The sequence below is a fragment of the Saccostrea echinata genome, unplaced genomic scaffold (assembly GCF_033153115.1).
Source record: "Saccostrea echinata isolate AGI-Se365-2 ecotype Australia unplaced genomic scaffold, CSIRO_AGI_Sech_v1 ptg000029l, whole genome shotgun sequence".
Taxonomy (NCBI): Eukaryota; Metazoa; Mollusca; class Bivalvia; order Ostreida; family Ostreidae; genus Saccostrea; species Saccostrea echinata.
In genome coordinates, this window is record NW_026889778.1 from 399180 (window position 1) to 416847 (window position 17668).

Genomic DNA, 17668 nt, shown 5'->3' on the forward strand with positions numbered 1-17668 from the left:
ACCACTAGGATTTTAACACAATGTTACCCACGAGCTGGAACTAGGAAACCCACCTTACAAACAGAATTTGGAACAGTCAGTAATTTGGACCTTGACTCTCGCAAAGAATGTCAAAGTTGTGAAAAGGGATACAAATATATTTCCATCAATCTTAGGAGTAAAAAAAATGCATAATATCAACTCTTGCATATTGTGATTGTGTTAGACTTGCATGTATCTTTTTAATTCTAATTGGAATTCTACATAATCTATAGAAGAATAATACATGATCTATTTTTTTTTATTCTTAAAGTGTGTGCTGTGTTCATTATTTAAACGGTGATGATCCTCTCAGCTCATTGTTCCCTTTTACATACGCAGTATGAATTCCTAATGTTTTCTATATCTGTATATGAGAATACTAAGTTAATGTATTTTGATTGCTTCACCCAAAGATTTCATCAGGGGAGTGTATGAATTGAAATGTTTAGCTCAAGATGATTTTTGGGGCTCCTATGTCAAAGTATTAGAGCGTTTGCTCGAGAGTCACGCAGTTAAGTGTTAATCCTTACGTCGTGGTTTCCCACCCACTGCAGGACATGCAGACTACATGTAGGTGCAGGCAAGGAAAAATTCTCCGATTACAAAGGGACGTTAAAGAAACAAAGAAAAGTATTTTTTTGTTTGAAAAAATGAGTTAAAAGAAGTGTTTCATTCAGCTGTGTATTGGGGTGCAGATAAAACAGTACATGGAGGGTTATTTTTATATATTGTTTATATACTACTGTGCCTTATTGGAGGAAGCACATTTGTTTTTGAAATTGTATACACTTTTTTGACATTGTATTTCATATTTATTTTGATCACATGTTGATAGTACCAATTATTGTTGAATTGCGAACCTATCAACATAAAGAGGGGGTAAGGTGTAAATTTTCGACTTTTCTGGTGAATCCACCAGCTTTCTGTCCTTGTGTATAGAAACGAACTTAGTCATTGTAAAGGAAAACTACGAATGCTTTTTGATTTTAATGCTTTTGGTGGATCCACCAAACTCCCCACTTTTAATGAATACACAGGCAATGTTGACAATATATCATTTAAGTATTCTTGAGTATTCCTATTTGCATTTTGGTGGATCCACCAAGTATTTGTAAGTGAAATCGAGAATGCCTTGTTATTTGATTTTTTTTTTACAGTTTGGTGAGTCCACCAAACTCCTCTCTGTATTTAAGGACAATTTAGTTGAACTTTGGGTTACATGTAGATTTTTGACTTTTCTGGTAGATCCACCAGCTTTTTGTCCTTGTGTACATAAATGAATTAAGGAAGTGTCATTAGGTAATTGTAAAGGGAAATTATGAATGCCTTTTGATTTTTAGCTTTTGGTGGATCCACCAAACTGCCCACTATAGATAATTACACGGATAATGTTGACAGTATATCATTCAAGTATTCTTGTGTATTCCTGTTTGTATTTTTGGTGAATCCACCAAGTATTTGTGAGTAAAATTGAGAATGACTTGTTAGTTGAATTTTTGCATTTTGGTGAGTCCACCAACTCTGTATTAAGGAAAAATTTTAGTTATACTTTCTCTTTTAGTTTTTGGTGGTTCCTCCACTCAGTTTCTCTCAATGGGTTGTTTCAGTGTCTTAACACTGGTGGATTCACCAACGTCGTTTTTAAAGTATCGTCATTATCAAAAGTAATTGGGAATTTCACCAGATTGCTTTTATAAATTTGAGCTGAATTGTCTATTTGTATTTTTGGTAGAATCACCAAGTTTTCTTGAAGATATTTCAGTTGTTTTGTTGGTAAGTTCACCAATTCTTTTAATGAATTGTAGAATTATGTATGGTCAAATTCACTCTTGTTTTCTTGGTGGAACCACCAAGATCAATCTTTATTTGAAGATATTTGATAATTCAAATTGGTGGATTCACCAATCCTTTGACTGTGAATATGGAATACCGATACATTATTGATCTGTTTTAACATAAATATTGGTGACCACACCAATTCTTAACTTATTCAATAACGAAAATGAATAAAAAAAAATTGTCGATTTCTGAAATTGCATTGTCTTCATTTTTCATTTTGAATTAAAAAAAGAGGACACGAATAGAAAATCCTCTTTCTTAATGGAAACAGTTCACTATATAATCTATAGAGCCTCGCCCTAACACCAGAACCCCTGACCCTGGGGCCATGAATTTCACAATTTTGAAAGAGGCACTCTTGTTCATCATAACTATGTACTTAGTTACTTTATTTAATACCCAGGAGCAGAGAAGAAGATTTTCAAAGAATTAATGCATTTTCACTATATAATCTACAGAGCACCGCCCTTACACCAGAACCCCTAACCCCGGGGCCATGAATTTCACAATTTTGGAAGAGGCACTCTTGCTCATCATAACGATGTACTTAGTTACCTTATTTAATACCCTGGAGCAGAGAAGAAGATTTTCAAAGAAATAATGCACTTTCACTATATTATCTATATAGCCCCACCCTGGGGCCAGAACCCCTGACCCTGGGGCCATGAATTTCACAATTTTGAAAGAGGCACTCTTGCTCATCATAACTATGTACTTAGTTACTTTATTTAATACCCAGGAGCAGAGAAGAAGATTTTCAAAGAATTAATGCATTTTCACTATATAATCAATAAAGCCCCGCCCTAACACCAGAACCCCTGACCCTGGGGCCATGAATTTCACAATTTTGGAAGAGGCACTCTTGCTCATCATAACTATGTACTTAGTTACCTTATTTAATACCCAGGAGCAGAGAAGAAGATTTTCAAAGAAATAATGCACTTTCACTATATGATCTATATAGCCCCACCCTGGGGCCAGAACCCCTGACCCTGTGGCCATAAATTTCACAATTTTTGGAAGAGGCACTCTTGCTCATCATAACTATGTACTTAGTTACTTTATTTAATACCCAGGAGCAGAGAAGAAGATTTTCAAAGAATAAATGCAATTTCACTATATAATCTATAGAGCCTCGCCCTAACACCAGAACCCCTGACCCTGGGGCCATGAATTTCATAATTTTGGAAGAGGCACTCTTGCTCTTCATAACTATGTACTTAATTACCTTATTTAATACCCAGGAGCAGAGAAGAAGATTTTCAAAGAAATAATGCATTTTCACTATATGATCTATATAGCCCCACCCTGGGGCCAGAACCCCTGACCCTGTGGCCATGAATTTCACAATTTTGGCAGAGGGCTCAATGCTTATTACAATGATGCCAACAGTTTGACTGCTTGATGTCCAGGAGTAAAGAAGAAGATTTTTAAAGATTGCATTATTTTTGGTGGTTTTAGCCCCACCCCTCAGGCCCCAGGGGGGCAGGGACCATGAAATTCACAATTTTTGTTCCCCTTCACCCATAAATGCTATATGCCAAATTTGGTTGAAATTGGTTAAGCGGTTTCAGGGAAGAAGCTAAAAATGTTCAAATGTTAACGCACGACGCACGCCGACGGACGAGAACGGATAGCAATAGGTCACCTGAGTGACTCAGGTGACCTAAAAAGTTTACGCACACCGCACACCACACAAATGACCATAGCATTAGCTCTTTGAGCCTTTGGCTCAGAAGAGCTGACAAAAAATTCTGTAGAATCACAGCATGCTAAAAATAGAAACATAATACATGTACTTCTGTAGAATCACAGCATGCTAAAAATAGAAACATAATATTCTGTAGAATCACAGCATGCTAAAAATAGAAACATAATCTGTAGAATCACAGCATGCTAAAAACAGAAAAATAATAATAAAAGTAGACAACACATCTATAGCATCACAGCATGCTAAAAACAGATTTAGATGAATTCCTTACACAAAGCTTGAATCTATGATTGTACCAACTAGAGCATAAACCACATTTTAATTCAGCTTAATTCTGAATTATCTAAAAAGAGATTCAAGTCAAGTAAACTGGCCTTGGTACTTTATTATTAGGTGTCAAAATTTTCCCATTTTTGTATAATGATAGAGCAGAAAATTTATCATCATTTTTATATACTTTATAGCTTAATCATCTCTCAAACAAATCTGGTCCACTCCTGTCCCTTATACAATTACCAGTTACTGTATTTGGTATAACACATTTAATAGGAACACGGATATAGCAAAGATTTTTTGGATCCGCTGCAAAATTCTTAACAATTCTTTGTAAAATTTACGGTTATAGGAAATCCTGATATAACAGATTTATGGATATAGTGAACTGATTTTCTGTCCTGTAGAGATTAAAAATAACAATATTTACATCTTTTATAAAGAATTTTTTAAGATGTCAAAACTTAAAATATTAAACTGACATTATTTTCGTAAGTATTTATATTTGAAATTCAATGCATCAGAAAACTTAAGTAAGCCAAGGTAAATTTTGAATTTAATACTTTGACAAACATATTTGGTAGTCATATTTGAAGGAAAACATGCATATTGAGAATTCGCTACATAATCTAGCAAATTCATTTTTTGAATATAACGAATTAAGGATATAGCGAAGTAAATGCAAAGGTTCCAAGAATTTGGCTAAAACTGAGTTTTACTGTACAAGCTTATTTTTCAGTCTTATCTTATTTGCAGATGACTTTGCCTGATTTGAAGTCATGTTTAAAGAGAGATAACTCTGTTGCATTCACCCAGTTTTGAATTTGCCTGCTGATGACGAGGACAATAGAGGCAAAAAATGAAAAAAAATTTCCATATATAGCGATTATCATTTCAAACACTTAAGATCGGTGTCATATTGTCCGTCTTACCTGATACAGTAACGAGTCATCAGCGTTGTACTGTTTAGCATTCTCAAACACCTGGTTCAGATCGGAGGCCACTTGGTCCAGACTTCTATACTGGTTGTACTGTCAAAACAATATTTAACAATTAATCAATTTGTTTGACAGATTGACAGCCAGAGAGATTACTATAAAGCACCCACAAATCCTTGCAGGGCACATTAATAATTCAATTGTAGGATTATAAACTTTTCTCTCTCTTTTTTTTTTTTGGAAGTGCATCTTTTTTTTTGTTTTATTAAAAGTCAACCCTATTCTGATATCAATGAATGGAATTCGCACTTTTTTCAATTAAATGAAATACCCATATGTAACCTTTTTTTTCAACTTACTCTCATAAATAGAAATAAAAGCTGACAAAATAGACTTATTAAAACCCAATTGTTTTTTTTTTTTACGTTATCATTTCAAAATTGTAAAATAAATTCTACTCAATTCAAAACTCCATTTCAATTTCTCAATATGAAGACTACTGTTTTGATCTGATCTTAAGGTAATAATTATATGTAGACTGCTATCTTTCATTTGTTAGGTAACTAGCAATTGTATTTCTAGCAATGCCGTCCAATGCATTCCCATGATTAAGGTATTTTTGTGATATGGAATTTTTTATTTTTATTTTCAGAAGAGTGAGAAGAATTAGACCTGTATGCATGATTCTTTCATATTTAGCATCCATCTTATAACATGTATAATATCAATATTGTATAATATTAATTCCAATACACAAATATTATATACTTTTATATTTAATCTTTAATATGTCAACTAGACACAAGAATAACATTTTCACAAGCAGATGGTGAAAATAAAATTAACGTTCTCATGAATCAAGTTATAGACAGTACCTTTATTTTTTTGCGGACATTGGATAGAGACATTGGCTTTGAGATTTCTTCATAATAATCAGGATAAAACCTGCAAATATAAACAAGTTAACACAATTTAACACACAACAGTAACAAAGATTCCTGACTCTATCTTCTACCGTAAACCAAATTTGATTTGCTTGTGAGAAATATCCACAAGTTTTGTGACCTCATTAAGATCTCACCACACAAACTCTTTCATTGTGTATTTATATAGAAAGTTCTCCCACACCCAAAAATTAACAGTCCTGGATGGATTTCAGACCGACAGATAGTAAATAAAAGTTGTCTGCAATAACATTTGGCTTACAGCACACAAGTGTTTGGATGTACATTATAACTAAAACAGAAGGATAGTTTTACAGAACTAATCGTTCACATTAAAATATTTCCATAATTTTCAACAGTGAATTATACTTCAGGTACATTAGAGATTCTATAAATCTTATATAACAATCAGATCACCAGCCATTGCACCGTCTGTTCACGAACAATCAATAAAATTCAGTTCACCAACCTTCTCTCAATATGTACACAAGCAATAACCAACCTTTTACTTGGGAGTTTTACAAATGGCTCAAATATTGTCTCCCCTGAAGGCATTCTGTAAGTCTTTACAGCGTTTAGAAGTGTGACATACAGATTATCGTCCTCGGACATAATTGTCTCAGCTCCGGAATCATCTTCGTAATCCAGTAAACTGGCGTCCATCGAGGCCTCGAAATCGTCCTCGTCATCCGAGGGGTACTTCAGGGCTGCACAAATGGCCGACATTTTCTGGAGATTTCTGGTTCTAGTAAATAAACAAATACTTCAGTGCTGTGAATGGAATGTTTACATGATGTATGCTGAGGCTGAATACTTCCTTAAGACTCCCAACAGTCTGGAGCATAAGTAACATTTTTCTGTATTCAGTTATTTTTCACCTTATTTTACTTCAATAAATACTTAAACAGCCAGGCTTTGCTGTTTTTCTAGAACTTAATGTTATGTTTTCTACAGTGAAAGTTACTAGACTTAATACAGTCATTTTAATAAACTTAAGTACCTGGAACCCCAGTATCTCGAATACCATGGATATGTCCAAGTCAGATGGAAGTCCCAACCACTTTTCTATATGTATTTTAACATCAATAACTTGAATCTTATAATATATTGAAGTGTTTTTTGGCCAAATTTAGTTCAAGAGTATGATGTTATACTGTCCTTTACAAAAAATCACCAATTTGCCATTGAATCTTCAGCCATAAATATGATCTTTTTTATTACATGGTACCTTTAGAAAATATTTTCCTCTAAAAACTACATTCTTCTGGTTAAATTTAGATGTTAATGCATGGTTTAAACTCAATACATTCATTATTGACTAGCAACATTTAAAAAAAAGATTATTTTCATATCAGTTAGTATTCCATGGAACATTTTCCAATCGGTAAAACATCAAATATCTGGAACAGATTTACAAGGTGAAGGGAGACAACTCATAAAACTTAAATTAATGTAAAAAAGAAAAACTTTATCAAAAAAATAAAATGCTAGATTTAGTTATGCCCCTTACATTACAAGTAAAAATCAGAAAGTACATGTATGAAATATTTGCCAGCTCACCTGACCCGCTCTGGTGGTTTAGGTACCATGTTTTTTCTCTGACTCACCTGACCCGCTCTGGTGGTTTAGGTACCATGTTTTTTCTCTGAATAATCTCCTGCCTTTTCTTCTGTATTATTTTCTTCATCTCTACTGCATCCTGTCAAGTGATTAGTTAATACTAACAAAACCTAAACTCTATCATATCTCTGATAGTTCTCCTCAAGAGAATTAAATGTCACACTCATATTGCAGCAATCAGTTTACAAAGTAATGTTAATAACTGTAAAATATTTATAAAATGAAAAATAAATTTTCCACAAAATATCAATCCTGACACAAGACAAAAACTTTCCAAGAAATTTTTAACCTTTCTTTTGTATATTTACCCTTTTGAACATCATACAAAACATCTCTAAAGATACTGCATCTTGTAGATGACAGATTTAGATGTGGAGTTAAATACCTTGTAGATGACAGATTTAGATGCGGAGTTGATTACCTTGTAGATGACAGATTTTGGTTCATTAAATGTCCTGGCATTCTTCACCATCAAAAGGAAGTCCTTCTCGATTTCCTCTAGTGTGTTATACATACTGCCCTGGATTTTCTGAGCAATCATCTTCATATCAATGGGGTTCTTAATAATCTGGTAATACTCCGGGTATTTCTATAACACAGTTCAAAGTTTACATTATAATCCTATAATCTAGGATCTGGTAATACTCCGGGTATTTCTATAACACAGTACAAAGTTTACATTATAATCCTATAATCTAGGATCTGTTAATACTCTGGGTATTTCTATAACACAGTACAAAGTTTACATTATAATCCTATAATCTAGGATCTGGTAATACTCCAGGTATTTCTATAACGCAGTAAAATTATAAAGTTAAAATTACCTCTGATTTGCATGACTTCACATTTACTTACTGATCTTTGTGGGAGGAGTTGGAACACCAGACTGATGTCTCTATCCCCGTCTCTTGCGTTCATAGCTGCCGCGAACAGTTCCTCAATTTCCTGTGGGTCGTCCTTTACATCTTCTGTCTGTTTCTCTGAGGGAGAATCATCCTCCTGAAACCAGAAACAAAGCAGAGTTATCTCCTCATTACAATAATACACAAACCACAAACAAAGCAGAGTTATCTCCTCATTACAATAATACACAAACCACAAACAAAGCAGAGTTATCTCCCCATCACAATAACACACAAACCACAAACAAAGCAGAGTTATCTCCTCATCACAATAATACACAAACCACAAACAAAGCAGAGTTATCTCCTCATTACAATAATACACAAAGCACAAACAAAGCAGAGTTATCTCCTCATCACAATAACACACAAACGACAAACAAAGCAGAGTTATCTCCTCATCACAATAATACACAAACCACAAACAAAGCAGAGTTATCTCCTCATTACAATAATACACAAACCACAAACAAAGCAGAGTTATCTCCTCATCGCAATAACACACAAACGACAAACAAAGCAGAGTTATCTCCTCATCACAATAATACACAAACCACAAACAAAGCAGAGTTATCTCCTCATCACAATAACACACAAACCACAAACTAATCAGAGTTATCTCCTCATCACAATAACACACAAACCACAAACTAATCAGAGTTATCTCCTCATTACAATAATACACAAACCACAAACAAAGCAGAGTTATCTCCTCATCACAATAATACACAAACGACAAACAAAGCAGAGTTATCTCCTCATTATAATAATACACAAACCACAAACAAAGCAGAGTTATCTCCTCATCACAATAACACACAAACCACAAACTAATCAGAGTTATCTCCTCATCACAATAACACACAAACCACAAACTAATCAGAGTTATCTCCTCATCACAATAACAAACAAACCACAAACAAAGCAGAGTTATCTCCTCATCACAATAATACACAAACCACAAACAAAGCAGAGTTATCTCCTCATCACAATAATACACAAACCACAAACAAAGCAGAGTTATCTCCTCATCTAAATAATAATACACAAACCACAAACAAAGCAGAGTTATCTCCTCATCAAATTAATACACAAAACACAAACAAAGCAGAGTTATCTCCTTATTACAATAAACACAAACCACAAACAAAGCAGAGTTATCTCCTCATCACAATAATACACAAACCACAAACAAAGCAGAGTTATCTCCTCATCAAAATAATAATACACAAACCACAAACAAAGCAGAGTTATCTCCTCATCAAAATAATACACAAATCACAAACAAAGCAGAGTTATCTCCTCATCAAAATAATAATACACAAACCACAAACAAAGCAGAGTTATCTCCTCATCAAAATAATACACAAATCACAAACAAAGCAGAGTTATCTCCTCATCAAAATAATAATACACAAACCACAAACAAAGCAGAGTTATCTCCTCATCACAATAATACACAAAACACAAACAAAGCAGAGTTATCTCCTCATCAAAATAATACACAAATCACAAACAAAGCAGAGTTATCTCCTCATCACAATAATACACAAACCACAAACTAATCAGAGTTATCTCCTCATCACAATAATACACAAACCACAAACAAAGCAGAGTTATCTCCTCATCACAATAACACACAAACCACAAACTAATCAGAGTTATCTCCTCATCACAATAACACACAAACCACAAACTAATCAGAGTTATCTCCTCATTACAATAATACACAAACCACAAACAAAGCAGAGTTATCTCCTCATCACAACAATACACAAACCACAAACAAAGCAGAGTTATCTCCTCATTATAATAATACACAAACCACAAACAAAGCAGAGTTATCTCCTCATCACAATAACACACAAACCACAAACTAATCAGAGTTATCTCCTCATCACAATAACAAACAAACCACAAACAAAGCAGAGTTATCTCCTCATCACAATAATACACAAACCACAAACAAAGCAGAGTTATCTCCTCATCACAATAATACACAAACCACAAACAAAGCAGAGTTATCTCCTCATCTAAATAATAATACACAAACCACAAACAAAGCAGAGTTATCTCCTCATCTAAATAATAATACACAAACCACAAACAAAGCAGAGTTATCTCCTCATCAAATTAATACACAAACCACAAACAAAGCAGAGTTATCTCCTTATTACAATAAACACAAACCACAAACAAAGCAGAGTTATCTCCTCATCACAATAATACACAAACCACAAACAAAGCAGAGTTATCTCCTCATCAAAATAATAATACACAAAACACAAACAAAGCAGAGTTATCTCCTCATCAAAATAATACACAAATCACAAACAAAGCAGAGTTATCTCCTCATCAAAATAATAATACACAAACCACAAACAAAGCAGAGTTATCTCCTCATCACAATAATACACAAAACACAAACAAAGCAGAGTTATCTCCTCATTACAATAATACACAAATCACAAACAAAGCAGAGTTATCTCCTCATCACAATAATACACAAACCACAAACAAAGCAGAGTTATCTCCTCATCACAATAATACACAAACCACAAACAAAGCAGAGTTATCTCCTCATCACAATAACACACAAACCACAAACTAATCAGAGTTATCTCCTCATCACAATAATACACAAACCACAAACTAATCAGAGTTATCTCCTCATCACAATAACACACAAACCACAAACTAATCAGAGTTATCTCCTCATTACAATAATACACAAACCACAAACAAAGCAGAGTTATCTCCTCATCACAATAATACACAAACCACAAACAAAGCAGAGTTATCTCCTCATCACAATAATACACAAACCACAAACAAAGCAGAGTTATCTCCTCATCACAATAACACACAAACCACAAACTAATCAGAGTTATCTCCTCATTACAATAATACACAAACCACAAACAAAGCAGAGTTATCTCCTCATCACAATAATACACAAACGACAAACAAAGCAGAGTTATCTCCTCATTATAATAATACACAAACCACAAACAAAGCAGAGTTATCTCCTCATCACAATAACACACAAACGACAAACTAATCAGAGTTATCTCCTCATCACAATAACACACAAACCACAAACTAATCAGAGTTATCTCCTCATCACAATAACACACAAACCACAAACTAATCAGAGTTATCTCCTCATTACAATAATACACAAACCACAAACAAAGCAGAGTTATCTCCTCATCACAATAATACACAAACCACAAACAAAGCAGAGTTATCTCCTCATCACAATAATACACAAACCACAAACAAAGCAGAGTTATCTCCTCATCTAAATAATAATACACAAAGCACAAACAAAGCAGAGTTATCTCCTCATCAAATTAATACACAAACCACAAACAAAGCAGAGTTATCTCCTTATTACAATAAACACAAACCACAAACAAAGCAGAGTTATCTCCTCATCACAATAATACACAAACCACAAACAAAGCAGAGTTATCTCCCCATCACAATAATACACAAAACACAAACAAAGCAGAGTTATCTCCTCATCAATATTAGGGGTGAAACGATACACCTCCTTCACGGTTCGATACGTATTGTATAATTTTGTCTCGGTTCGGTTATTTTCGATACGATACATTTTGATAGAAGGAAACAAATTCAACGTTGTTTTATGCTTTCTTTTTCTAAATCTAGTCACATATTTTACGAATTTTATTTGCAAATTGACTTGAAGAAATTGATTTAAACTATTTGACTGTCAAAAATTATTTTACAAGCTATCAGTCATCAAAAATTTACGTTTTCTATACTTATTTATACTCATAATACTGAGTAACGTGTTTTACCTTATGCCATGCCCGACTGAATAACGATCCCGACCGAAAAATGAACCGAACCGAAAATTAGAGATTTTGCACCGTGTATCAAACCGAGAAAAAATACCGCGGTGAATCGATACCGCGGTGAACCGTTTCACTCCTAATCAATATAATACACAAATCACAAACAAAGCAGAGTTATCTCCTCATCAAAATAATAATACACAAACCACAAACAAAGCAGAGTTATCTCCTCATCACAATAATACACAAAACACAAACAAAGCAGAGTTATCTCCTCATCAAAATAATACACAAATCACAAACAAAGCAGAGTTATCTCCTCATCACAATAATACACAAACCACAAACAAAGCAGAGTTATCTCCTCATCACAATAATACACAAACCACAAACAAAGCAGAGTTATCTCCTCATCACAATAACACACAAACCACAAACTAATCAGAGTTATCTCCTCATCACAATAATACACAAACCACAAACAAAGCAGAGTTATCTCCTCATCACAATAACACACAAACCACAAACTAATCAGAGTTATCTCCTCATTACAATAATACACAAACCACAAACAAAGCAGAGTTATCTCCTCATCACAATAATACACAAACGACAAACAAAGCAGAGTTATCTCCTCATTATAATAATACACAAACCACAAACAAAGCAGAGTTATCTCCTCATCACAATAACACACAAACGACAAACTAATCAGAGTTATCTCCTCATCACAATAACACACAAACGACAAACTAATCAGAGTTATCTCCTCATCACAATAACACACAAACCACAAACTAATCAGAGTTATCTCCTCATTACAATAATACACAAACCACAAACAAAGCAGAGTTATCTCCTCATCACAATAATACACAAACCACAAACAAAGCAGAGTTATCTCCTCATCACAATAATACACAAACCACAAACAAAGCAGAGTTATCTCCTCATCTAAATAATAATACACAAAGCACAAACAAAGCAGAGTTATCTCCTCATCAAATTAATACACAAACCACAAACAAAGCAGAGTTATCTCCTTATTACAATAAACACAAACCACAAACAAAGCAGAGTTATCTCCTCATCACAATAATACACAAACCACAAACAAAGCAGAGTTATCTCCCCATCACAATAATACACAAAACACAAACAAAGCAGAGTTATCTCCTCATCAAAATAATAATACACAAACCACAAACAAAGCAGAGTTATCTCCTCATCACAATAATACACAAAACACAAACAAAGCAGAGTTATCTCCTCATCAAAATAATACACAAATCACAAACAAAGCAGAGTTATCTCCTCATCACAATAATACACAAACCACAAACAAAGCAGAGTTATCTCCTCATCACAATAATACACAAACCACAAACAAAGCAGAGTTATCTCCTCATCAAAATAACACACAAACCACAAACTAATCAGAGTTATCTCCTCATCACAATAATACACAAACCACAAACTAATCAGAGTTATCTCCTCATCACAATAACACACAAACCACAAACTAATCAGAGTTATCTCCTCATTACAATAATACACAAACCACAAACAAAGCAGAGTTATCTCCTCATCACAATAATACACAAACCACAAACTAATCAGAGTTATCTCCTCATCACAATAACACACAAACCACAAACAAAGCAGAGTTATCTCCTCATCACAATAACACACAAACCACAAACTAATCAGAGTTATCTCCTCATCACAATTACACACAAACCACAAACTAATCAGAGTTATCTCCTCATTACAATAATACACAAACCACAAACAAAGCAGAGTTATCTCCTCATCACAATAATACACAAACGACAAACAAAGCAGAGTTATCTCCTCATCACAATAATACACAAACCACAAACAAAGCAGAGTTATCTCCTCATTATAATAATACACAAACCACAAACAAAGCAGAGTTATCTCCTCATCACAATAACACACAAACCACAAACTAATCAGAGTTATCTCCTCATCACAATTACACACAAACCACAAACTAATCAGAGTTATCTCCTCATTACAATAATACACAAACCACAAACAAAGCAGAGTTATCTCCTCATCACAATAATACACAAACCACAAACAAAGCAGAGTTATCTCCTCATCAAAATAATACACAAATCACAAACAAAGCAGAGTTATCTCCTCATCACAATAATAATACACAAACCACAAACAAAGCAGAGTTATCTCCTCATCACAATAATACACAAAACACAAACAAAGCAGAGTTATCTCCTCATCAAAATAATAATACACAAATCACAAACAAAGCAGAGTTATCTCCCCATCAAAATAATACACAAACCACAAACAAAGCAGAGTTATCTCCTCATCAAAATAATAATACACAAACCACAAACAAAGCAGAGTTATCTCCTCATCAAAATAATAATACACAAACCACAAACAAAGCAAAGTTATCTCCTCATCAAATTAATAATACACAAACCACAAACAAAGCAGAGTTATATTTTTTACTTAATGTCAAAAATCTTGATGTTAGCCCATTACAGATGTGTCTTGAGAGAGTAACAATCAACTACTCTGCAAGGGATATGACATTCCCTCTTTTGACACATTCCCTCTTTTTACATTCCCTCTTTTGACACATTTCCTTTTTACCTCATCATCATCCTCCACTTCCTGTAATGCTTGTCTTGCGCTGCGACGTCGCTCTACTCTGGGTTGCTCCGTTTCTCCAAATGCATCATTTAGCAGGTCATTCTTTGTGTCACTGTACACTTCCAGGAGTTCTACTGCATCTTTGAATTCCTGGGAAGATTTCTATGAAAACAGATTTTAGTAAACATTTGCATTACTTTTCCCCTAAATTATAATAAAATAGCAATTTCTATAGTACTGTTCGAACTCAAGTTAATTTTTATACACTTAAAATCATCAACATTTTGTATCATATCTCATAATACATGTACAAACTACCCTGTCAGTAAGCTACCTTGTAATGTGGACTATCTTGTCATGTGGACTATCTTGTAATGTGTACTACCTTGCTATGTAGACTACCTTGTAATGTGTACTACGCAGCTCTGTTAAGGCTGCATAAAGGGGGCGGGGCCTAATTTATACTGGAAAAGTTTACTGTGACATCACACAAATATAGCAATTCCTCACAATAACTGAAAATGAAATAATCTGCGAATCTAAACTGCATAAGAGTAATGAACTACATCAAAACTTACCACTGCATTCATTTTTGTCGCTAGTTAAATCTCACAAAGCAAGATATAAACAAGTCACTGATCGCAATACACTTGTCGACACGACGTCATCATGGTAAAGTTTGACGCATTTTATGTGCAGTGAGAGGCGGATCAAATGATTTTTTCACAGTGAAAAATGCATTTTATTATTAAACAGAATATTATTTGCAAATCTTAGGTAGACCATTAATACAAATCTGAAACCTTTGTTTAGTGCCATTATCTAAAAATTATCGAGAGAATGTATTGAATTAATTCTACCGTGTTTTTGTCTACAGGGTGTGCATGTTTCACGCCGAGGTGCCTCATTAAATCGCCTTTTCGCAAGGGCATACACTAAAAAGATCTTGACCATTTTTTGAATACACATAACGGACATATTCCTTAACTTGAAAAGTGCTGCTGCTTTCCTGAAATCAATAGCATAACTTAATAAATACATAAAATGCTTGGTAAAGGTCACGCATATTTCGACATTAGCAAAATAACTTGAAATTTAAACTAATAAAATGCGAATTTTATTTAAAGCAGCAGCACTTTCCATAAACTACAAGTTATGTAGAAACAATCTATTACTTTAATTTTTAATTTTAACTAGGGTATGCCCTTGCGATATTGAAATTTGTTTGTTACCTACATACAGTACACTTTACATGCATTTATCACGTGACTGTCAAATAACGTGACCAAACCAAATTCAGTACAGAACAGGGTATACAATGTTATTTGAAAGAATTTTAAAGTCATAAGATAATATAGTACCTTTACAAAATTAAAACTCATTTTAAAAAGGTAGGTATTTATGCAAGTTTATATTGTGTTGATTTCTTCGAAGTACGCCTTAACAGTGCTGCATACCTTGTAATGTGTACTACCTTGTAATGTGGACTATCTTATAATGTGGACTTTCTATCTTGTAATGTGTACTATCTATCTTGTAATGTGGACTATTTTGTAATGTGGACTATCTTGTAATGTGGACTATTTATCTTGTAATGTGGACTATCTTGTAATGTGTACTATCTATCTTGTAATGTGTACTATCTTGTAATGTGGACTGTCTTGTAATGTGCATTATCTTGTAATGTGGACTACCTTGTTATGTGGACTATCTTATAATGTGGACTACCTCATAATGTGTACTATCTTGCAATGTGTACTACTTTGTAATGTGGATTATCATGTAATGTGTACTATCTTGTAATCTGGACTATTTTGTAATGTGGACTATCTTGTGATGTGGACTATTTATCTTGTAATGTGTACTATCTTGTAATGTGTACAGTACTATCTATCTTGTAATGTGTACTATCTTGTAATGTGTACTACCTTGTAATGTGGACTATCTTGTAATGTGTACTATCTTGTAATGTGCATTATCTTGTAATGTGCACTATCTTGTAATGTGGACTACCTTGTTATGTTGACTATCTTGTAATGTGGACTACCTTATAATACAACTTGGCATTGTTAACCATCAGTTCTACATCTGTTGTAAGCTGATCAATGTCCTCATATTCCTCCATTTTTAATTTCTGTTGAATTTTACGTAGGTCAATTGGAGTCGCCACCACTTCATAATAATCAGGAACCGCTCTTAAAGAATTTTAACAACACAACATTGAGGCAAATGATACAAGATGCTATTTAGACAAATATTATAGAGATTTAGTTTATCACATATCATTATATGAATGGATGACATATCTATGCAATGAATTCCAAAGCTACACCCCTGTGTATTACCTCCTCTATTAGGTCCTATGAAATACTAACATATTACTGCCTCCATTCAGTATACAACCTCAGGGAATAACCTCCACTGAGGGGCCCTTATGAACATCTCATATATTACCCCCACTAATAATTCAGTATGACTATACAACTCCAGGGAATAACCTCCTCTGTAGGGCCCCAATGAACGTCTTACATATTACCCCCTCTATTCAGTATACAACCCCCTGTGAATTACCTCCTCTGAGGGGCCCTAATGAATGTCTCACATATCAGTCTTCCTTCTTCGTTTTTGTACGTCCTTATTGTCTCATACAACTCTTGACAGATCTCAACCTTGAAATTTCCAAAAAAAAAAGAGTAAGTATACATCATTAATAACAATCAAATTCAGAAAAACTAATTATGATTTTGTTGGATGCATTGACATTTATCTAAACAACTTCAGGTCTTAACAATTATTGTAAAAAAAAGAGTAGTCTAAAACTCTTAACCTGTTTCCTGTTTATAATTACCAGTCTAAAATGACAAAGCAACAAAAATATTCACAATATATAAAGCATTAAATGCCAAATATAATTTTAAAACTTTCTAAAGTCCTATACATTTAT

General features: G+C 33.8%; 2 protein-coding genes across 2 annotated transcripts in view; one reads left to right on the top strand and one right to left on the bottom strand.

Moving 5' to 3' along the window:
* The window catches only part of LOC133195432 (uncharacterized), a 466395-nt gene that overhangs the window by 189673 nt on the left and 259054 nt on the right, over nucleotides 1-17668 (top strand). The gene's annotated exons all lie outside the window — the stretch shown is intronic.
* Nucleotides 1-17668, bottom strand: part of LOC133195439 (protein polybromo-1-like) — a 100214-nt gene that overhangs the window by 81379 nt on the left and 1167 nt on the right. The window contains exons 3-11 of the mRNA XM_061331282.1: nucleotides 17296-17393; nucleotides 16772-16919; nucleotides 14725-14886; nucleotides 8202-8345; nucleotides 7768-7935; nucleotides 7334-7425; nucleotides 6229-6471; nucleotides 5658-5727; nucleotides 4777-4875 (exon numbers count right to left, since the gene is read on the bottom strand). Of these exons, the coding sequence (XP_061187266.1) occupies nucleotides 4777-4875; nucleotides 5658-5727; nucleotides 6229-6471; nucleotides 7334-7425; nucleotides 7768-7935; nucleotides 8202-8345; nucleotides 14725-14886; nucleotides 16772-16919; nucleotides 17296-17393 (1224 nt within the window). The remainder of the gene's footprint in view (nucleotides 1-4776; nucleotides 4876-5657; nucleotides 5728-6228; nucleotides 6472-7333; nucleotides 7426-7767; nucleotides 7936-8201; nucleotides 8346-14724; nucleotides 14887-16771; nucleotides 16920-17295; nucleotides 17394-17668) is intronic.